Here is a 24,218-nt window from a genome sequence, read left to right as displayed (position 1 = left end):
CTGTATCTGTACTGATGTTAATCCAGCTCCCTCACACTGTCACTCAGTAACCCCTCTCTCCCCCAGCACCCTGTGTTACTGACTGTATCTGTACTGATGTTAATCCAGCTCCCTCACACTGTCACTCAGTAACCCCTCCTCCCCCCAGCACCCTGTGTTACTGACTGTATCTGTACTGATGTTAATCCAGCTCCCTCACACTGTCACTCAGTAACCCTCTCTCCCCCCAGCACCCTGTGTTACTGACTGTATCTGTACTGATGTTAATCCAGCTCCCTCACACTGTCACTCAGTAACCCCTCTCTCCCCAGCACCCTGTGTTACTGACTGTATCTGTACTGATGTTAATCCAGCTCCCTCACACTGTCACTCAGTAACCCCTCTCTCCCCCAGCACCCTGTGTTACTGACTGTATCTGTACTGATGTTAATCCAGCTCCCTCACACTGTCACTCCAGTAACCCCTCTCTCCCCCAGCACCCTGTGTTACTGACTGTATCTGTACTGATGTTAATCCAGCTCCCTCACACTGTCACTCAGTAACCCCTCTCTCCCCCCAGCACCCTGTGTTACTGACTGTATCTGTACTGATGTTAATCCAGCTCCCTCACACTGTCACTCAGTAACCCCTCTCTCCCCCAGCACCCTGTGTTACTGACTGTATCTGTACTGATGTTAATCCAGCTCCCTCACACTGTCACTCAGTAACCCCTCTCCCCCCAGCACCCTGTGTTACTGACTGTATCTGTACTGATGTTAATCCAGCTCCTTCACACTGTCACTCAGTAACCCCTCTCTCCCCCCAGCACCCTGTGTTACACTCTCTCAGTACCTTCACCCAGTCCGTTGAGCTGTTGCTGATATACGTCTTGTTCTCCTCCCTCTTTGGCCTCCTCCTCGTCCCCATCATTTTCCTCTTCCTCCTCCTCATCATCTGAGCTTGGGCGCGATACGTAACGGCTGCAGAAGAGACAAGATTTCAACTTCTATGTGGGAAGAAAGATGTCTCTTGCTCAGGTCCTGCTGCAATGGTTCCTTGGAGAACAGTGCAGCGCTCTCTCAGCACTGACCCTCCCACAGTGCGGCGCTCCCTCGGCACCGACCCTCCCACAGTGCGGCGCTCCCTCGGCACCGACCCTCCCACAGTGCGGCGCTCCCTCGGCACCGACCCTCCCACAGTGCGGCGCTCCCTCAGCACCGACCCTCCCACAGTGCGGCGCTCCCTCGGCACCGACCCTCCCACAGTGCGGCGCTCCCTCGGCACCGACCCTCCCACAGTGCGGCGCTCCCTCGGCACCGACCCTCCCACAGTGCGGCGCTCCCTCGGCACCGACCCTCCCACAGTGCGGCGCTCCCTCGGCACCGACCCTCCCACAGTGCGGCGCTCCTTCGGCACGCCCTCCCACAGTGCGGCGCTCCCTCGGCACTGACCCTCCCACAGTGCGGCGCTCCCTCAGCACCGACCCTCCCACAGTGCGGCGCTCCCTCGGCACCGACCCTCCCACAGTGCGGCGCTCCCTCGGCACCGACCCTCCCACAGTGCGGCGCTCCCTCAGCACTGACCCTCCCACAGTGCGGCGCTCTCTCAGCACTGACCCTCCCACAGTGCGGCACTCCCTCGGCACTGACCCTCCCACAGTGCGGCGCTCCCTCGGCACTGACCCTCCCACAGTGCGGCGCTCCCTCGGCACTGACCCTCCCACAGTGCGGCGCTCCCTCGGCACTGACCCTCCCACAGTGCGGCGCTCCCTCGGCACTGACCCTCCCACAGTGCGGCGCTCTCTCGGCACTGACCCTCCCACAGTGCGGCGCTCCCTCGGCACTGACCCTCCCACAGTGCGGCGCTCCCTCGGCACTGACCCCCCCACAGTGCGGCGCTCCCACAGCACCGACCCTCCCACAGTGCGGCGCTCCCTCGGCACCAACCCTCCCACAGTGCGGCGCTCTCTCGGCACTGATCCTCCCACAGTGCGGCGCTGCCTCGGCACCGGCCCTCCCACAGTGCGGCGCTCCCTCGGCACTGACCCTCCCACAGTGCGGCGCTCCCTCGGCACTGACCCTCCTACAGTGCGTCACTCCCTCGGCACCACCATCCCACCATGCGGCGCTCCCTCGGCAGCAACCCTCCCACAGTGCGGCACTCCCTCGGCACTGACCCTCCCCACGGCAGTCTCTTTAGGGTTTAATATTCAGACAGACTTACGCAAGTCGGTCAAGGAGGAGTCATACAAAGCTTCCCAGGATAGCTGGGACCTTGGGACTGACAGCAGCAGTGGGTGTCCGAACATGTATGTGGACGTGCTGTAATCTCTGTAGCTCATTCTCTCTCGGAAATAGATGGGCAGGATGACATCCTCACTGTCCTCTTCATCCTCCAGGCTGCTAGTCACCTCAAAACCTACAACCAGGGCACAGAGAGCGAGGAGGGGGGAAGAGAGGCGCAGAGACAGGGAGCGAGGGACAGAGGGAGCGAGGGACAGAGGGAGCGAGGGACAGAGGGAGCGAGGGGACAGAGGGAGCGAGGGACAGAGGGAGCGAGGGACAGAGGGAGCGAGGGACAGAGGGAGCGAGGGACAGAGGGAGCGAGGGACAGAGGGAGCGAGGGACAGAGGGAGCGAGGGACAGAGGGAGCGAGGGACAGAGGGAGCGAGGGACAGAGGGAGCGAGGGACAGAGGGAGCGAGGGACAGAGGGAGCGAGGGAGCGAGGGAGCGAGGGACAGAGGGAGCGAGGGAAGCGAGGGAAGCGAGGGAAGCGAGGGAAGCGAGGGAAGCGAGGGAAGCGAGGGAAGCGAGGGAAGCGAGGGAAGCGAGGGGGGGGAAGAGGTAGAGAGCGAGGTGGGGAGACAGCAAGAGACAGTCATTGTTAATATTGAGTACTATTCAGAGAGGTCTCCCTGCAGTGCCAAGGCATTCCAGATAGTGGCAGTGCTGAGTCCTGAGCCCCATGGGCCCACTACTGCCACCTGGAGGAGCCAGATGGCATTCCACCCACTGGCACTCGCAATCCCCCTCACACCCTTCGCCTCGATCTGTGCTCCCCTACCCTCAGAGCTGTGGGGGGTGTAGTTGGTTCACGCAGAGGACCGGACAGCCTTCAGCATCAGCAGGTTTTCCCTTTACTAGTGGGTGGGTGGTTGTGAAGCTGCCTGTCCCTCTGAACCACTGTTGATTTACCCGAAGAGAGATCGCTGAAGTCAGGAGTTACAGAGGGATCTGGGCGTCCAAGTCCATCAATCTCAGAAGGCCAAGTCCAGAGGTGCAGCAAGTGGTCAGCAAGGCCTTGTAGACCACAGAATTCTACAGCGCAGAAGGAGGCCATTTAGCCCATCCAGCCTGTGAGAGATTTCCTTTGTTGTGAAGGGAAATGGGATTTAAAAGTTGGGAATTCTTGCTCCAGCTGTACAGGGCCTTGGTGAAGTCACATCTGGAATACCAAGTACAGTTTCGGTCTCCTTACTTGAACAGAGATGGAGAATTTCATTCAGAGCAGCTCAGAGAAGGTTCACTGGGCTGCTTCCTGGGATGAAGGAGGGTTTTGGTCTCGTGGAGAAAGGTCTGAGCAGATTAGGGCCTGAACCCATTGGAGTTTAGAAGAATGAGAGGGAATCTTATAGAAATATATCCAATTCTGAGCAGGGGGAAGGGGGGTCTCACTCAGGTGGATGTTGAGGGGATGTTTCTATCCTTATTGGGCTGGGGTTGGGGGATTATAGAACAGGGGGAAGGGGGCAGTGCAGGTGTGTGGTTTCAGCATCAGGGGTTTGAAGACTGAGATGTGGAGAGATTTCTTCGCTCAGAGACCGACTAGTCTGTGGCACTCTCTCCCAGCATGCAGTGGAGGCTGCGACTTATTGAATATATTCAAGGCTGAATATCAACATCCTGGGGGTTACCATCACTGAATCCCCCCCACTATCAACATCCTGGGGGTTACATCACTGAACCCCCCCCACTATCAACATCCTGGGGGTTACCATCACTGAATCCCCCCCACTATCAACATCCTGGGGGTTACCATCACTGAATCCCCCCACATCAACATCCTGGGGGTTACCATCACTGAATTGCCCCTCTATCAACATCCTGGGGGTTACCATCACTGAATCCCCCCACTATCAACATCCTGGGGGTTACCATCACTGAACTGCCCCTCTATCAACATCCTGGGGTTACCATCACTGAATCCCTCCACTATCAACATCCTGGGGGTTACCATCACTGAATCCCCCCACTATCAACATCCTGGGGGTTACCATTGACCAGAAACTGAACTGGGACCCAGCCAAATATATACTGTGGTTACCAGAGTAGGTCAGAGGCTGGGAATCCTGCGGAGAGTAACTCACCTCCTGACTCCCCCACCTACACTATCTACACGACAACTCAAAAAGGCTCCTTAGGCAGCACCTTCCAAACCCACCACCTCTACCATCTAGGACAAGGGCAGCAGATACCTGGGAACACCCCCCACCTGGAGGTTCCCCTCCGAGTCACTCACCATCCCGACTGGGAAATATATCGGCCGTTCCTTTGCGGTGGCTGGGGTCAAAATCCTGGAACTCCCTCCCTAACTGGGGGAGGAGTCTAAGGGGGTGGGTACAGGAGCTGAGGGACGGGGGAGGGGGCTGAGGGGGGCCCAGTTGGACTCACACGAATATGTCATCTCGATCCAGGATGTTGCTGAGTAAGTCATCCCTCTGGAAGATCTTGTAGAATCGATGGTTGAAGACATCAGCTGCGAGTAACTAAAGGGGGAGACAAACGACAGGGTCAGAGAGGTGGGGCTCCTGAGGGTCGGAGGTCAGAGAGGCGGGGCTCCTGAGGGTCGGAGGTCAGAGAGGCGGGGCTCCTGAGGGTCGGAGGTCAGAGAGGCGGGGCTCCTGAGGGTCGGAGGTCAGAGAGGCGGGGCTCCTGAGGGAATGGGGGTCGGTCAGAGAGGCCAGGCTGCTGGGGATGTGGGGTTCCTGAGAGTCAGAGGTCAGAGAGGCGGGGCTCCTGGGGGCATGGGGGTCAGTGAGAGAGATGGGGTTCCTGAGGGAATGGGGGGGGGGGGGGGTCAGGGAAAGAAGTGGGGTTCCTGAGGGAATGGGAGTCGGTCAGAGAGGCTGGGCTGCTGAGGGTGTGAGGGTCAGTCAGAGAGGCAGGGTTCCTGAGGACACGGGAGTGAGAGAGGTGGAGACAGAGGGAGGAGAGAGAGGCAGGGTAAGGGGCTAAAGGGATGAGAAAGGGCAGAAGGGGGCCTACAGCCGTTCTGAGAGGTTCTGCGGGATCTTCCTGTGTGACTTTGAGAGGCTCCAGGGCCGCAGGGGGTCAGGCAGAGTTGGGCAGTGTGGAGTCTCGATCCACACCGTCAGCCCCTGGTGACCATTTCTCACTCGCTGACGTTCCCGTGTGGTTTTGATACAGACACACACCCCCCACACCATTCCCATGGGCTGCCTACCTTGTCCGGGGCGATCTCTGACAGCTTGGAGAGAGCGAGGTACAGGTCCCAGAGCTTCCCTGCCTTTGGAACAATTACTCTGTACTAGGAGAGAGAGGGAGGAAAGAGAGAGACAGGGAGGGGGGAAATGGAGGGGGGAAATGGAGGGGGGAAATGGAGGGGGGAAAGGAGGGGGGAAATGGAGGGGGGAAATGGAGGGGGGAAATGGAGGGGGGAAATGGAGGGGGGAAATGGAGGGGGAAATGGAGGGGGGAAATGGAGGGGGGAAATGGAGGGGGGAAATGGAGGGGGGAAGAGGGGAAATGGAGGGGAGGAAGACGGGGGAAATGGAGGGGAGAGGGGGAAATGGGGGGGAGAGGGGGAAATGGGGGGGGAGAGGGGGAAATGGGGGGGAGAGGGGAAATGGGGGGGGAGAGGGGGAAATGGGGGGGGAGAGGGGGAAATGGGGGGGAGAGGGGGAAATGGGGGAGAGGGGGGAGGAATGGGGGGAGGGGGGGAAATGGGGGGGAGAGGGGGAAGGGAAGAGAGAGGGGGAGGGGGGGAGAGGGCCGGGGGGAGGGGGAGAGGGACGGGGGGAGGGGGGAGAGGGACGGGGGGAGGGGGAGAGGGACATAGAGAGAGGGGGAGAGGGACAAAGAGAGAGAGTGTCAAACCTCAATCAGAGGAGTCTGCAGCTACCCCACCCTCCCTGCTCCTGGTCAGACAGGCAGATATCTAGTGTGAGAGCTGGAGGAGAGAACAGGCAGAATGCTGAACCAGGAGACTGACCTGGAGCTGGTGACCATCCCACCACCCCACCCTGTGGCAACAGGACACAGTTACTCTGCTGTGTCCGTGTGGGCCCTCGGACAGTGGACTGAGAAACTCAGTGCCAGCTCCATCCTGTAGTTCCCCGGCCAAAGCTGAGGAGATTTAGAGGGGCAGCTCCCACACTCTGAGGGGAGCTGGGGACGGCCAGAGACACAGAGAGCGGGACGCCCAGAGACACTGAGGCAGGAAGCCCAACTTTCAGCCCAAGGGGTATTCCGCAAATCTCAGTGGGTGGAAGATCGATGCTGCATTTCCCTAACACCGGTCACATCCCCCCGGAGACAGAGCAGGGTTTTACACATGACACAACATTTCCTGTGCGTGTACAGGTGATGTGGAGATGCCGGCGTCGGACTGGGGTAAACACGGTAAGAAGTCTCGCAACACCAGGTTAAAGTCCAACAGGTTTATTTGGTAGCACAAGCTTTTGGAGCACTGCCCCTTCATCAGGTGAGTGGGGAGTTCTGTTCACAAACAGGGCATATAAAAACACAAACTCAATTTACAAAATAATGGTGGGAATGTGAGTCTTTACAGGTAATCAAGTCTTAAAGGTACAGACAATGAGTGGAGAGAGGGTTAAGCACAGGTTAAAGAGATGTGTATTGTCTCCAGACAGGACAGTTAGTGAGATTTTGCAAACCCAGGCAAGTCATGGGGGTTACAGATAGTGTGACGTGAACCCAAGATCCCGGTTGAGACCGTCCTCGTGTATGCGGAACTTGGCTATCAGTCTCTGCTCAGCGACTCTGCGTTGTTGTGTGTTATGAAGGCTGCCTTGGAGAATGCTTACCCGAAGGTCAGAGGCCGAATGCCCGTGACCACTGAAGTGTTCGCCAACAGGAAGGGAACAGTCTTGCCTGGTGACTGTCGAGCGATGTTCATTCATCCGTTGTCGTAGCGTCTGCATGGTCTCCCCAATGTACCAAGCCTCGGTTCAGCCTTTCCTGCAGCGTATCAGGTAGACAACGTTGGCCGAGTTGCAAGAGTATGTACCGTGTACCTGGTGGATGGTATTCTCATGTGAGATGATGGCATCCATGTCGATGATCCGGCATGTCTTGCAGAGGTTGCTGTGGCAGGGTTGTGTGGTATTGTGGTCACTGTTCTCCTGAAGGCTGGGTAGTTTGCTGCGAACAATGGTCTGTTTGAAGTTGTGAGGTTGTTTGAAGGCAAGAAGTGGGGGTGTGGGGATGGCCCTGGCGAGATGTTCGTCTTCATCAATGGCATGTTGAAGGCTCCGGAGAAAATATAGTAGCTCCTCCGTTCAGAACTGGATGACAAAGGATACACTGTCCTTCTTGCTGTGTTTTCCCCAGTCCAACATCTGCATCTCCACATCATGGCTACCATCGACACCGCAAACTGCTGGCTCCAAGCGGAGAGATTCTCCAAGAAGATTGTGCATATCAACACTGACATCAAGTTTCTACAAAGACGCAAGAAAGCAGACAAGATACCCAAAGGACTACAGATCACAAACTCACTCGGGTCAACCTACAACACAGAGTATGCTGAGAAACTTTGCCGTCACACCTCTCTCACACTCCTCAACCACCTCAACAGCAAAAGCCACATCCTGGAAACCAAGATCGAATCCATATTCTCAACTTGCGCTCAGGACGCAGACCAGCTGTGAAACTCTGCCAAGCAGATGAAACAAAGGAACTACACCGTGTACATGCACACCAAGAACAGGAAACTTGAGAAGCTCGGCATCACCACCAGCAGCGACCAAGCCTCCTCCGGCACCACAGTAGAAAACAGAACCACTGCAGGGAAGTCCATTGTTAATTTGTCAGACTACACACTTCAACCAGATGAAATCGAAGTTCTCGGCCGAGGGCTCAATTTCTGCCCCACCACCAAAATGGATCCCATCGGTCTCGCAGCAGACACAGAGGAATTCATCAGGTGAATGAGGCTGCAGGAGATCTTCCACAAACCCCAAGAGGCCTACAGCGAACACGAGACAGCCAATGAACTGGAACAGCCGACAGAGAGATCCGCAGTGCAGCAACCGAAGAGGAAGGAGTCCAACTGGACTCCTCCGGAAGGCCGCTGCCCTCGACTGGACATGTATGCCCAAACCAAGAGGAGGTGCGTCAACATCAGATTCATCAACCGCACTCACAAGACAGCCCCGAATGTCACCCAAGCACAACGCAACGCCACCCACACTCTCAAGACCAACCGCAACATTGTCATCAAACCAGCAGACAAAGGAGGGGCCATCGTCATACTGAACAGAACAGATCACTACAAAGAAGTGTACTGACAACTAAACAATGAGGAACACAACAGACAGTTACCCGCAGATCCGACCAAAGAACACACCCGTTAACTCAACAATCTGATCAAGACCTTTGATCCGGACCTTCAGAGCACCCTCCGTGCTCTCATTCCACATACTCCCCGCATTGGAGATCTCTACTGACCCCCAAAGATACACATGGCAAACATACCAGGCCGTCCCATCATATCAGGCAATGGGACCCTGTGTGAGAACCTCTCTGGCTACGTCGAGTACAACCTAAAATCTATCGTACAAAGAACCCCCAGCTTCTGTCGTGTCACTATGGACTTCCTCCAGAAACTCAGCACACATGGAGCAGTTGAACCAGGAGCACTCCTTATCACAACGGATGTCTCGGCGCTCTACACCAACATTCCCCCAGGCGCCGGCAACTGCCAATCTCCAGATACAATTTTACAAACTCATCCTCTTCATCCTGGGCCACAATGTCTTCACCTTCAACAACCAGTTCTTCATCCAGACACACGGAACAGCCATGGGGACCAAATTCGCACCTCAATATGCCAACATCTTCATGCACAGGTTCAAACAAGACTTCTTCACTGCACAGGACCTTCAACTGATGCTATACACTAGATACATCGATGACATTTTTTTCCTTTGGACTCATGGTGAACAATCACTGAAACAACTAAATGATGGTATCAACAAGTTCCATCCCACCATCAGACTCACCATGGACTACTCTCTGGAATCGATCGCATTCTTGGATACACACATCTCCATTAAGGACGGTCACCTCAGCACCTCACTGTACCACAAGCCCACAGATAATCTCACAATGCTCCACTTCTCCAGCTTCCACCCTAAACATGTTAAAGAAGCCATCCCCTATGGACAAGCCCTCCGTATACACAGGAGCAGCTCAGATGAGGAGGATCGCAACAGACACCTCCAGATGCTGAAAGATGCCCTCATAAGAGCAGGATATGGAGCTTGACTCATCGATCGACAGTTCCGATGCACCACAGCGAAAAACTGCACCGACCTCCTCAGAAGACAAACACGGTGGACAGAGTACCCTTCATCGTCCAGTACTTCTCCGGAGCGGAGAAACTACGACATCTTCTCCAGAGTCTTCAACGTGTCATTGATGAAGATGAACATCTCGCCAAGGCCATCCCCACACCCCCACTTCTTGCCTTCAAACAACCGCACAACCTCAAACAGACCATTGTCCACAGCAAACTACCCACTCTTCAAGAGAACAGTGACCACGACTCCACACAACCCTGCTACCGCAACCTCTGCAAGACATGCCGGATCATCGACACGGATACCATCATCACACGTGAGAACACCATCCACCAGGTACATGGCACATACTCTTGCAACTCGGCCAACGTTGTCTACCTGATACGCTGCAGGAAAGGATGTCCCGAAGCATGGTACACTGGGGAGACCATGCAGACGCTATGACAACGGATGAATGAACACCGCTCAACAATCACCAGGCAAGAATGTTCTTTTCCTTTTGGGGGACACTTCAGCGGTCACGGGCATTCGGCCTCTGACCTTCGGGTAAACATTCTCCAAGGCGGCCTTCACAACACACGACAGCGCAGAATCACTGAGCAGAGACTGATAGCTAAATTTCACACACATGAGGACGGCCTCAACTGGGATCTTGGGTTCATGTCACACTATCTGTAACCCCCATGACTTGCAACATCTCACTAACTGTCCTGTCTGGAGACAATACACATCTCTTTAACCTGTGCTTAACCCTCTCTCCATTCACGTTGTCCATACCTTTAAGACTTGATTACCTGTAAAGACTCGCATTCCCACCATTATTTTGTAAATTGAGTTTGTGTTTTTATTTGCCCTGTTTGTGAACACAACTCCCACTCACCTGATGAAGGGGCAGTGCTCCGAAAGCTCGTGCTACCAAATAAACCGGTTGGACTTTAACCTGGTGTTGTGAGACTTCTTAGTGTACAGGTGATAAAGTTCAACATCAGTGAGGGTGGGGGGGGGGTGCTTTACCAATTCCCGTGCACCCCCCCCCCAACCCCACCCCACCCCTGCTTCCCCACAGTTGGCGTCAGGGGGGAGCAGCGATGCCCCCACAGTCAAACAGCTGTCCCTCCCACCCCTCCCTTGGCGGTACCTGGATGGGTTTGGACTGGGGGTCCACGGTCACTAGGAAGATCTCCAGGACCCTGTCGGGACTGACAGGCAGCGGTACGCTGAGGTAGCAGAAAGGGTCAAATGTGACGGAGACAGTGTGGCATTGCGGACACACCAGTGTGGATTTGAACAGACCATGGAAGATATCCACGATGATGGAATCATTCCTCCTTCTGTGATTGGTCCAGGCTTCCACCGCCACCACCTGTGGGGGAGGGAGGGAGGAAGAGTGGGGGAGTTAGAACCAGCCAGAGGGCCAATCAATGATCTGAGCAACCCACTCCCCAAATCCACTCCCCCAATCCCCTGGGAACACACACAGAAACCCCCTCCCCACTCAACACACACACAGAAACCCCCTCCCCACTCAACACACACACAGACCCCCTCCCCACTCAACACACACAGACCCCCTCCCCACTCAACACACACACACACACACACAGACCCCCTCCCCACTCAACACACACACAGACCCCCTCCCCACTCAACACACACACACACACACAGACCCCCTCCCCACTCAACACACACACACACACACACAGACCCCCTCCCCACTCAACACACACACACACAGGCCCCCTCCCCACTCAACACACACACACACAGACCCCCTCCCCACTCAACACACACACACAGACCCCCTCCCCACTCAACACACACACACACAGACCCCCTCCCCACTCAACACACACACACACAGACCCCCTCCCCACTCAACACACACACACACAGACCCCCTCCCCACTCAACACACACACACACAGACCCCCTCCCCACTCAACACACACACACACAGACCCCCTCCCCACTCAACACACACACACACAGACCCCCTCCCCACTCAACACACACACACACAGACCCCCTCCCCACTCAACACACACACACACAGACCCCCTCCCCACTCAACACACACACACACAGACCCCCTCCCCACTCAACACACACACAGACCCCCTCCCCACTCAACACACACACAGACCCCCTCCCCACTCAACACACACACAGACCCCCTCCCCACTCAACACACACACAGACCCCCTCCCCACTCAACACACACACACACAGACCCCCTCTCCACTCAACACACACACACAGACCCCCTCCCCACTCAACACACACACAGACCCCCTCCCCACTCAACACACACACACAGACCCCCTCCCCACTCAACACACACACACAGACCCCCTCCCCACTCAACACACACACACACAGACCCCCTCCCCACTCAACACACACACACACAGACCCCCTCCCCACTCAACACACACACACACAGACCCCCTCCCCACTCAACACACACACACACACAGACCCCCTCCCCACTCAACACACACACAGACCCCCTCCCCACTCAACACACACACAGACCCCCTCCCCACTCAACACACACACAGACCCCCTCCCCACTCAACACACACACAGACCCCCTCCCCACTCAACACACACACAGACCCCCTCCCCACTCAACACACACACAGACCCCCTCCCCACTCAACACACACACACACAGACCCCCTCTCCACTCAACACACACACACAGACCCCCTCCCCACTCAACACACACACAGACTCCCTCCCCACTCAACACACACACACACAGACCCCCTCCCCACTCAACACACACACACACAGACCCCCTCCCCACTCAACACGCACACACACAGACCCCCTCCCCACTCAACACACACACACACAGACCCCCTCCCCACTCAACACACACACAGACCCCCTCCCCACTCAACACACACACAGACCCCCTCCCCACTCAACACACACACAGACCCCCTCCCCACTCAACACACACACACACACACAGACCCCCTCCCCACTCAACACACACACACACAGACCCCCTCCCCACTCAACACACACAGACCCCCTCCCCACTCAACACACACACAGACCCCCTCCCCACTCAACACACACACACAGACCCCCTCCCCACTCAACACACACAGACCCCCTCCCCACTCAACACACACACAGACCCCCTCCCCACTCAACACACACACAGACCCCCTCCCCACTCAACACACACACACACAGACCCCCTCCCCACTCAACACACACACACACAGACCCCCTCCCCACTCAACACACACACACACAGACCCCCTCCCCACTCAACACACACACAGACCCCCTCCCCACTCAACACACACACAGACCCCCTCCCCACTCAACACACACACAGACCCCCTCCCCACTCAACACACACAGACCCCCTCCCCACTCAACACACACACAGACCCCCTCCCCACTCAACACACACACAGACCCCCTCCCCACTCAACACACACACAGGCCCCCTCCCCACTCAACACACACACAGGCCCCCTCCCCACTCAACACACACACAGGCCCCCTCCCCACTCAACACACACACAGGCCCCCTCCCCACTCAACACACACACACACAGACCCCCTCCCCACTCAACACACACACACACAGACTCCCTCCCCACTCAACACACACACACACAGACCCCCTCCCCACTCAACACACACACAGACCCCCTCCCCACTCAACACACACACAGACCCCCTCCCCACTCAACACACACACAGACCCCCTCCCCACTCAACACACACACAGACCCCCTCCCCACTCAACACACACACAGACCCCCTCCCCACTCAACACACACACAGACCCCCTCCCCACTCAACACACACACAGACCCCCTCCCCACTCAACACACACACAGACCCCCTCCCCACTCAACACACACACAGACCCCCTCCCCACTCAACACACACACAGACCCCCTCCCCACTCAACACACACACAGACCCCCTCCCCACTCAACACACACACAGACCCCCTCCCCACTCAACACACACACAGACCCCCTCCCCACTCAACACACACACAGACCCCCTCCCCACTCAACACACACAGACCCCCTCCCCACTCAACACACACACAGACCCCCTCCCCACTCAACACACACACACACAGACCCCCTTGGAAACACACTGGGACCCCGGCCCCCTCCCTGTGAACACCAGGATCCCGACCCCGACACCAACCACCCCCCCCACCCCCGCCAATCCCCCTGGCGGACACCGGGACTGCCCCCTGGAGACCCTGCCCCCCTGTGAACACAGACACCCCTCCCCCCGTGAACACAAAGACTCCCCTTCATGAATCATAGAATCCCGACAGTGCAAAGCAGGCCATTCAGCCCATCAGATCTGGACCGACCACAATCCCACCCCAGACCGTACCCCCACAGACCCACACATTTATTCCGCTAGTTTCCTCTAACCTACATCCCAGGACACTAAGGGTCAATTTAGCACGGCCAATGCACCTAACCAGTCTCTCGGACTGTAGGAGGAAACCAGAGCACCCAGAGGAAACCCACGCAGACACGGGGAGAATGTGCAGTCTCCACACAGACAGCGGCCTAAGTCGGGAATTGAACCCGGGTCCCTGGCGCTGTGAGGCTAACCCATCGTGCCCGCCCCACCCCCACATACACACACACATCCGTCCCTCCCCAGCCCCGGGGAACCCCACCCTCACCTCGTCCTCCCGCCCGTCCGCATCCTGTAGCTCCACGTACTCTTTCCTCCGCACCCGGTTCAGATCTTCGTGCAGCCCATCCAGCAGGAACGCCAGCAACTCCTGCGCATCGTGAGGCTGGTAACCGGAGAACTGAGGGGCAAAATGTCCAACCCGAGTCTGCGGGAAACAGTCAGAGTAACAAAAAGATTGAAATGAGGTGAGGAAGAGGCCATTCGGCCCTTCGAGCTGCTCCCCCATTCATTTTGATCATGGCTGATCATCAAATTCAATATCCTGATCCCCCCCCCATATCCCTCGATCCCTTTAGCCCCAAGAGCGATATCTAATTTCTTCCTGAAATCACACAACGTTTTGGTCTCAACTACTTTCTGTGGGAGTGAATTCCACACATTCCCCACCCTCTGGGTGAAGAAATTTCTCCTCACCTCAGTTCTAAAAGGATTCCCCCTTATCCTCAAACTCTGACCCCTAGTTCTGGACTCCCCCCACCATCGGAAACATTCTTTCTGAATCTACCCTTTCTAACCCTGTTAGAATTTTATAACGGGTTCATCAACAGTTAATCTCCCCTCACACTATTCCCATCAAACACTCCCAGGACAGGTACAGCACGGGGTTAGATACAGAGTAAAGCTCCCTCTACACTGTACCCCCATCAAACACTCCCAGGACAGGTACAGCACGGGGTTAGATACAGAGTAAAGCTCCCTCTACACTGTCCCCATCAAACAGTCCCAGGACAGGTACAGCACGGGGTTAGATACAGAGTAAAGCCCCCTCTACACTGTCCCCCCATCAAACACTCCCAGGACAGGTGCAGCACAGGGTTAGATACAGAGTGAAGCTCTTTCTACACTGTCCCCATCAAACACTCCCAGGACAGGTACAGCACAGGGTTAGATACAGAGTAAAGCTCCCTCTACACTGCCCCCCATCAAACACTCCCAGGACAGGTACAGCACGGGGTTAGATACAGAGTAAAGCTCCCTCTACACTGTCCCCCATCAAACACTCCCAGGACAGGTACAGCACGGGGTTAGATACAGAGTGAAGCTCTTTCTACACTGTCCCTACCAAACACTCCCAGGAGAGGTACTGTTATGGAGTAGAGCAGAAACTCCAGGGTGTTTTTGAAGTTGGCCGAAACCCTCAGTTTTTCGTTTGATTTTGGCATTAATGTATCAAGTCTTTCATTATGGGTATGATTCAAGTGACCCACTAAGGAGCTTTTATCAAAAAAAACTTTAAGAACACAGTTAGAATATCACAAAGAAAAACATAACTTTTGCCAATTAAATCACTTAAACATGACAAAGTATATTTCTTACGGTTAACTATCACTATAGTTCCAATGTGAGCAATATCCCAATGACATAAATCCTTTTTTAGAACCAATTAATACTAAAAGATACGCTACTATGGTTGCTAGATTTCCAGCCTTTTAGCACCTCTGGACAGAGATCCAAACTGACACCTGTCTTCAGACTCTCTTACAGCAAACTCTCAGAGAAAGATCTATCCTCAAATAGTAGAACATCAGAGAAATAAACCTCGTCTCTGGCAGCTCCCAATCTCCAGAGTTTGAGTCTCAGACCTACTTTGTCCCACAGTTCCCAAAAAGCAACTGAGCTTGAATTCTGTGTAAGCCTAGCTCCACTCAGTCACCTGATGTTACTGTCAATCAACCCAATCAAGCCCAACTCTGCAAAATCCCAGGGGAAAATCACTAAAAATCAGCAGAGCTACATTAGTTCAGATTAAAACAAATATTGGAACAATTGGGAGCTATTACGCTGCTGCAGTAACAGTAAAGGATGGTTACAGACCTGGTAATAAAACAAACTGCTCAAAGACTTTCTATAGAAGGAACATGACAAATAATTTTCTTAAAGGCACAGAACCATCACATTACCTTGAACATTCGTGGGATGACAGTGTAATGGCGACCAGACCAGATTTGCTTAATGATATCGGCGTAAGCTTCAGCGATTTCCCCTTGCATCCCCAGTGGGTTATCCAGGTTTAGCTCGTCCACATAGCCGTTACTGAGGAAGTACTCTGTCAGGGGAGGTGTGCTGCTCAGACACTGCAGGACAGAACAAAAGAGAGAGAGGTGGGGTGTGAGAGATTTCCAGCACATCAAACAGACCACAACTCCTTATTATCCTTCATGATTAGTTGCTTTAGAACGTGGACTGTATACAACCGATTTCATCAATAAAACACAACCTTGCCCTGAATGGCTCAGGCTGACAAGTGGCAGTAACATTTGCCCCACTCAAATGCCAGGCAATGACCACCTCCAATAAGAGACACTCGAAACACTGCCCCTTGACATTCAACGGACTATCACTGAATCCCCCCCACTATCAACATCCTGGGGGTTACCATTGATCAGAAACATAAACACAGTGGCTACAAGAAAGTTAGAGTTTATTTATTAGTCATAAGTGAGGTTTACATTAACACTGCAATGAAGTTACTGTGAAAATCCCCTAGTTGCCACACTCCAGCGCCTGTTCGGGAGAACTTAGTACGGCCAATGCACCCTAACCAGCATATCTTTCAGACTGTGGGAGGAAACCGAAGCACCCGGAGGAAACCCATGAAGACACCAGGAGAATGTGCAAACTTAACACAGACAGTGGCCCAAGCCGGGAATCGAACCTGGGTCCCTGGTGCTGTCAGGCAGCAGTGCCAAACCACTGTGCCACCCACACAGCATATCCATGTGGTCCTCACCAAGGGAGAGTGCGTCCGCCTCAACTCATAAAGCACCAGACAGACAAAAGGATCTTTGGTTAGAAGTCCTGATCCCATGTCCCTTGTTCTGACCCACCCCCGTACCCACTCAGACCCCAGCTCCTACTCTGAACTCGTGCCCCCTCTCCCCCCACACACACACAAACCCAGCTCTGCACAGGCTGCAATGTGATTTAGGATGCCTGTTAATTTTTAAAAAAAATTCATTTGTAGGACATGGGTGTCACTGGCTGTCCAGTATTTGTTGCCCATCTCCAGCTGCCCCTTGAGAAGGTGGTGGGGAGCTGCCTTCCTGAATCACTGCAGTCCCTGTGCTGTGGGTTGACCCTCAATGCCGTTAGGGAGGGAATTCCAGGATTTTGACCCACTGACTGCAAAGGAACGGCCGATATATTTCCCAGTCAGGATGGCGAGTGACTCGGAGGGGAACTTGCAGATGGGGGTGTTCCCCAGGTATCTGCTGCCCTTGAACTTCTAGGTGGAAGTGGTGGTGGGTTTGGAAGGTGCTGCCTACAGATCTTTGGTGAGTTGCTGCAGTGCATCTTGTAGATAGTACACAAAGCTGTCACTGTGTGTCAGTGGTGGAGGAATTGAGTGTTTGTAGATGCAGTGCCAATCGAGCAGAGCTGCTTTGTCCTGGATGGTGTCGAGCTTCGCGAGTGTTGTTGGGAGCCGCACTCATCCAGGCAAGTGGAGAGTCTTCCATCACACTCCTGACTTGTGTCCTTGTAGATGGTGGACAGGCTTTGGGGGGAGTCAGGAGCTGAGTTACTCTCCACAGGATTCCCAGCCTCTGACCTGACCTGCTCTGGGAGTCACTGTGTTTATATGGCTGGGTCCCAGTTCAGTTTCTGGTCAATGGTAACCCCCAGGATGTTGATAGTGGGGGATTCAGTGATGGTAACCCCCAGGATGTTGATAGTGGGGGGGGGGATTCAGTGATGGTAACCCCCAGGATGTTGATAGTGGGGGGGGGGGATTCAGTGATGGTAACCCCCAGGATGTTGATAGTGGGGGGGATTCAGTGATGGTAACACCATTGAATATTATGAGGCGGTGGTTAGACTCTCTCTGGTTGGAGATGGTCATTACCTGGCACTGTGTGGGGTGAATGTCACTGCCATTTGTCAGCCCGAGCCTGGATATTGTCCGGATCTCGCTGCGTTTGGACACGGGCTGTTTCAGTATCTGAGGAGTGGGGAATGGTGTTGAACATTGTGTAATCATCAGCGAACATCCCCACTCCTGACCTTATGACGGAGGGAAGGTGATTGATGAATTCACACAAATCCTGTCCTCATTGCGAATTTCTGCTCTTACCTGTAGGGCAGAGTTCATGAAGCAAGTGTTGCCGAGGTTACTCAAGCCGCACACACCAGGCTGACCCTGATAGGAGGAGCCCTGCTCATCCAGTGAATTCCTCCTGGGAAAGAGAGCACAGAGTCAGTGAGACACCCCACAGCGACAATCCTCACCGACTCCACCCGGAAAACCGCCCACAAACCACCTCACAGTGACAGAACGGAGGGTCTGCGATTCCCCCCACACGGTGATGGGACGGGACGGGGGGGGTCTGTGATTCTCCCACACGGTGACAGGATGGGGGGGGGGTCTGTGATTCCCCCACACGGTGACGGGACGGGGGGGGGTCTGTGATTCCCCCCACACGGTGACGGGACGGGGGGGGTCTGTGATTCCCCCACGCGGTGACGGGCCAGGGGTCTGTGATTCCCCCACGCGGTGACGGGACGGGGTCTGTGATTCTCCCACACAGTGACGGGACGGGGGGGGGTCTGTGATTCCCCCCCACACGGTGACGGGACGGGGGGGGGGTCTGTGATTCCCCCACGCGGTGACGGGACGGGGTCTGTGATTCCCCCACACGGTGACGGGACGGGGTCTGTGATTCCCCCACGCGGTGACGGGACGGGGTCTGTGATTCCCCCACGCGGTGACGGGACGGGGTCTGTGATTCCCCCACGCGGTGACGGGACGGGGGGGGGGTCTGTGATTCCCCCACGCGGTGACGGGACGGGGTCTGTGATTCCCCACACGGTGACGGGACGGGGTCTGTGATTCCCCCACACGGTGACGGGACGGGGTCTGTGATTCCCCCACGCGGTGACGGGACGGGGTCTGTGATTCCCCCACGCGGTGACGGGACGGGGTCTGTGATTCCCCCACGCGGTGACGGGACGGGGTCTGTGATTCCCCCACGCGGTGACGGGACGGGGTCTGTGATTCCCCCACGCGGTGACGGGACGGGGTCTGTGATTCCCCCACACGGTGACGGGACGGGGTCTGTGATTCCCCCACGCGGTGACGGGACGGGGGGGGGGGGTCTGTGATTCCCCCACACGGTGACGGGACGGGGGGGGGGGGTCTGTGATTCCCCCACGCGGTGACGGGCCAGGGGTCTGTGATTCCCCCACGCGGTGATGGGACGGGGGGTCTGCGATTCCCCCACACGGTGATGGGACGGGGGGGTCTGCGATTCCCCCACACGGTGACGGGACGGGGGGTCTGTGATTCCCCCACACGGTGATGGGACGGGGGGGTCTGTGATTCCCCCACACGGTGACGGGACGGGACGGGGTCTGTGATTCCCCCACGCGGTGACGGGACGGGGGGGTCTGCGATTCCCCCACACGGTGACGGGACGGGGGGTCTGTGATTCCCCCACACGGTGATGGGACGGGGGGGTCTGCGATTCCCCCACACGGTGATGGGACGGGGGGGTCTGCGATTCCCCCACACGGTGACGGGACGGGGGGTCTGTGATTCCCCCACACGGTGACGGGACGGGGGGGGGGTCTGTGATTCCCCCACACGGTGATGGGACGGGGGGGGGTCTGCGATTCCCCCACACGGTGACGGGACGGGGGGTCTGTGATTCCCCCACACACGGTGACGGGACGGGGGGGTCTGTGATTCCCCCACACGGTGACGGGACGGGGTCTGTGATTCCCCCACACGGTGACGGGACGGGGGTCTGTGATTCCCCCACACGGTGACGGGACGGGGGGGGGTCTGTGATTCCCCCACACGGTGACGGGACGGGGGGGGGTCTGTGATTCCCCCACACGGTGACGGGACGGGGGGGGGTCTGTGATTCCCCACACGGTGACGGGACGGGACGGGGTCTGTGATTCCCCCACACGGTGACGGGACGGGGGGGGGTCTGTGATTCCCCCCACACGGTGACGGGACGGGGTCTGTGATTCCCCACACGGTGACGGGACGGGACGGGGTCTGTGATTCCCCCACACGGTGACGGGACGGGGTCTGTGATTCCCCCACACGGTGACGGGACGGGGTCTGTGATTCCCCCACGCGGTGACGGGACGGGGTCTGTGATTCCCCACACGGTGACGGGACGGGACGGGGTCTGTGATTCCCCACACGGTGACGGGACGGGGGGGTCTGTGATTCCCCCACACGGTGACGGGACGGGGGGGGGTCTGTGATTCCCCACACGGTGACGGGACGGGGTCTGTGATTCCCCACACGGTGACGGGACGGGACGGGGTCTGTGATTCCCCACACGGTGACGGGACGGGGGGGGTCTGTGATTCCCCCACACGGTGACGGGACGGGGGGGGGTCTGTGATTCCCCCACACGGTGACGGGACGGGGGGGTCTGTGATTCCCCCACACGGTGACGGGACGGGGGGGGGTCTGTGATTCCCCCACACGGTGACGGGACGGGGGGGGGTCTGTGATTCCCCCACACGGTGACGGGACGGGACGGGGTCTGTGAGTCCCCACACGGTGACGGGACGGGGGGGGGTCTGTGATTCCCCCACACGGTGACGGGACGGGGGGGGGGTCTGTGATTCCCCCACACGGTGACGGGACGGGGGGGGGGTCTGTGATTCCCCCACACGGTGACGGGACGGGGGGTCTGTGATTCCCCCACACGGTGACGGGACGGGGGGGTCTGTGATTCCCCCACACGGTGACGGGACGGGGGGGTCTGTGATTCCCCCACACGGTGACGGAACGGGACGGGGGGTCTGTGATTCCCCCACACGGTGACGGGACGGGGGGGGGGGGTCTGTGATTCCCCCACACGGTGACGGAACGGGACGGGGGGTCTGTGATTCCCCCACACGGTGACGGGACGGGGTCTGTGATTCCCCCACACGGTGACGGGACGGGGGGGGGGTCTGTGATTCCCCCACACGGTGACGGGACGGGGGGGTCTGTGATTCCCCCACACGGTGACGGGACGGGGGTCTGTGATTCCCCCACACGGTGACGGGGGGGGGTCTGTGATTCCCCCACACGGTGACGGAACGGGACGGGGGGTCTGTGATTCCCCCACACGGTGACGGGACGGGGGGTCTGTGATTCCCCAACACGGTGACGGGACGGGGGGGTCTGTGATTCCCCCCACACGGTGACGGGACGGGGGGTCTGTGATTCCCCCCACACGGTGACGGGACGGGGGGGGGGGTCTGTGATTCCCCCACACGGTGACGGAACGGGACGGGGGGTCTGTGATTCCCCCACACGGTGACGGGACGGGGGGGTCTGTGATTCCCCCCCACACGGTGACGGGACGGGGGGTCTGTGATTCCCCCCACACGGTGACGGGACGGGGGGTCTGTGATTCCCCCACACGGTGATGGGACGGGGGGGGGTCTGTGATTCCCCCCCACACGGTGACGGGACGGGGGGTCTGTGATTCCCCCACACGGTGACGGGACGGGGGGGTCTGTGATTCCCCCACACGGTGACGGAACGGGACGGGGGGTCTGTGATTCCCCCACACGGTGACGGAACGGGACGGGGGGTCTGTGATTCCCCCACACGGTGACGGAACGGGACGGGGGGTCTGTGATTCCCCCACACGGTGACGGGACGGGGGGTCTGTGATTCCCCCCACACGGTGACGGGACGGGGGGGGGGTCTGTGATTCCCCCACACGGTGACGGGACGGGGGGGGGTCTGTGATTCCCCCACATGGTGACGGGACGGGGGGTCTGTGATTCCCCCACACGGTGACGGGACGGGGGGGGGGTCTGTGATTCCCCCACACGGTGACGGGACGGGGGGGGTCTGTGATTCCCCCACACGGTGACGGGACGGGGGGGGGGGTCTGTGATTCCCCCACACGGTGACGGAACGGGACGGGGGGTCTGTGATTCCCCCACACGGTGACGGAACGGGGGGTCTGTGATTCCCCCACACGGTGACGGGACGGGGTCTGTGATTCCCCCACACGGTGACGGGACGGGGGGGGGGTCTGTGATTCCCCCACACGGTGACGGGACGGGACGGGGGGGGGGTCTGTGATTCCCCCCACACAGTGACAGGACGGGGGGGTCTGTGATTCCCCCACACGGTGACGGGGGGGGGGGGTCTGTGATTCCCCCCACACGGTGACGGGACGGGGGGGGGGTCTGCGATTCCCCCACACGGTGACGGGACGGGGGGTCTGTGATTCCCCCACACGGTGACGGGACGGGGGGGGGGGGTCTGTGATTCCCCCACACGGTGACGGGACGGGGGGGGGGGGGGGTCTGTGATTCCCCCCACACAGTGACAGGACGGGGGGGTCTGTGATTCCCCCCACACAGTGACAGGACGGGGGGGTCTGTGATTCCCCCCACACGGTGACGGGACGGGGGGGGGTCTGTGATTCCCCCCACACGGTGACGGGACGGGGGGGGTCTGTGATTCCCCCCACACGGTGACGGGACGGGGGGGGGTCTGTGATTCCCCCACACGGTGATGGGACGGGGGGGGTCTGCGATTCCCCCACACGGTGACGGGACGGGGGGGGGTCTGCGATTCCCCCACACGGTGATGGGACGGACTGGGGGGGGCTGGGTTGGTCACACTCTGTAAGGTGTGTAATGCTCCGAAACACTCACGTGACGTGGGGTCTGACTGTTGGCCATGTTCCATCCTCATTACGTGTCTCCATGATCAGTGTCTGTAACACAAACCAGCTGCCTTTACCCCTCTGGGTTACTAACCCGCCCCTGCTGCACTCAGCCTGGGCTGACCAGCCCCCCCCCACCTGATCACAGCTCAGAATCTCCATCCACTGCTCACACCCCACACACCCTGCGGACAACTCCCCCCTCCCTCCCCGACATCCGCACACCCCGCGGACAACTCCCCCTCCCTCCCCGACATCCGCACACCCCGCGGACAACTCCCCCTCCCTCCCCGACATCCGCACACCCTGCGGACAACTCCCCCTCCCTCCCCGACATCCGCACACCCCGCGGACAACTCCCCCTCCCTCCCCGACATCCGCACACCCCGCGGACAACTCCCCCTCCCTCCCCGACATCCGCACACCCCGCGGACAACTCCCCCTCCCTCCCCGACATCCGCACACCCCGCGGACAACTCCCCCTCCCTCCCCGACATCCGCACACCCTGCGGACAACTCCCCCTCCCTCCCCGACATCCGCACACCCTGCGGACAACTCCCCCTCCCTCCCCGACATCCGCACACCCTGCGGACAACTCCCCCTCCCTCCCCGACATCCACACACCCTGCGGACAACTCCCCCTCCCTCCCTGACACCCACACACCCAACGGGCAACTCACCCTCCCTCCCCGACGCCCACAGGCAGCAGCCACTCTCAGACACTCCGAACGCCCCCACCCCCCGTCGCTCTCACCTGGCCGGAGCAGAGACACAAGCTGTTGACATTACTCTGGGGATTCCTCAACCTCTCGCAGGAACTGTCTGAATTCCTCATCCACAGTCGGGTCTCCTCGTCTGCCCGCACCCTGAACAGTCGCCGCATCTCCTTGTGAATCTTATCTGACCAGGGATCGTGGTATATAGACAGAGAGAGAGAGCGCAAGAGAGAGAGGGCGAGAAAGAGAGAGAGAGGGCGAGAAAGAGAGAGAGAGGGCGAGAAAGAGAGAGAGAGGGCGAGAAAGAGAGAGAGAGGGCGAGAAAGAGAGAGAGAGGGCGAGAAAGAGAGAGAGAGGGCGAGAAAGAGAGAGAGAGGGCGAGAAAGAGAGAGAGAGGGCGAGAAAGAGAGAGAGAGGGCGAGAAAGAGAGAGAGAGGGCGAGAAAGAGAGAGAGAGGGCGAGAAAGAGAGAGAGAGGGCGAGAAAGAGAGAGAGAGGGCGAGAAAGAGAGAGAGAGGGCGAGAAAGAGAGAGAGAGGGCGAGAAAGAGAGAGAGAGGGCGAGAAAGAGAGAGAGAGGGCGAGAAAGAGAGAGAGA

The 24,218-nt window shown here is 57.9% G+C and overlaps 1 protein-coding gene across 1 annotated transcript in view; it reads right to left on the bottom strand.

Moving 5' to 3' along the window:
• Nucleotides 1-818: 818 nt before the first annotated feature.
• Nucleotides 819-24,218, bottom strand: part of LOC145338585 (ubiquitin carboxyl-terminal hydrolase 11-like) — a gene marked incomplete at its 3' end in the record, with an annotated part of 33,114 nt that continues 9,714 nt past the window's right edge. The window contains exons 5-14 of the mRNA XM_080182937.1: nt 23,662-23,807; nt 22,896-22,957; nt 18,334-18,436; nt 16,163-16,336; nt 14,248-14,406; nt 10,684-10,908; nt 5,444-5,527; nt 4,651-4,745; nt 2,203-2,396; nt 819-959 (exon numbers count right to left, since the gene is read on the bottom strand). Coding sequence (XP_080039063.1) covers nt 819-959; nt 2,203-2,396; nt 4,651-4,745; nt 5,444-5,527; nt 10,684-10,908; nt 14,248-14,406; nt 16,163-16,336; nt 18,334-18,436; nt 22,896-22,957; nt 23,662-23,807 — 1,383 coding nt within the window. The remainder of the gene's footprint in view (nt 960-2,202; nt 2,397-4,650; nt 4,746-5,443; nt 5,528-10,683; nt 10,909-14,247; nt 14,407-16,162; nt 16,337-18,333; nt 18,437-22,895; nt 22,958-23,661; nt 23,808-24,218) is intronic.

Source organism: Carcharhinus amblyrhynchos, unplaced genomic scaffold (genome assembly GCF_965287045.1).
Source record: "Carcharhinus amblyrhynchos unplaced genomic scaffold, sCarAmb.v2.hapA chromosome_102, whole genome shotgun sequence".
NCBI lineage: Eukaryota > Metazoa > Chordata > Chondrichthyes > Carcharhiniformes > Carcharhinidae > Carcharhinus > Carcharhinus amblyrhynchos.
This window is presented reverse-complemented; position numbering and strand designations above follow the sequence as displayed.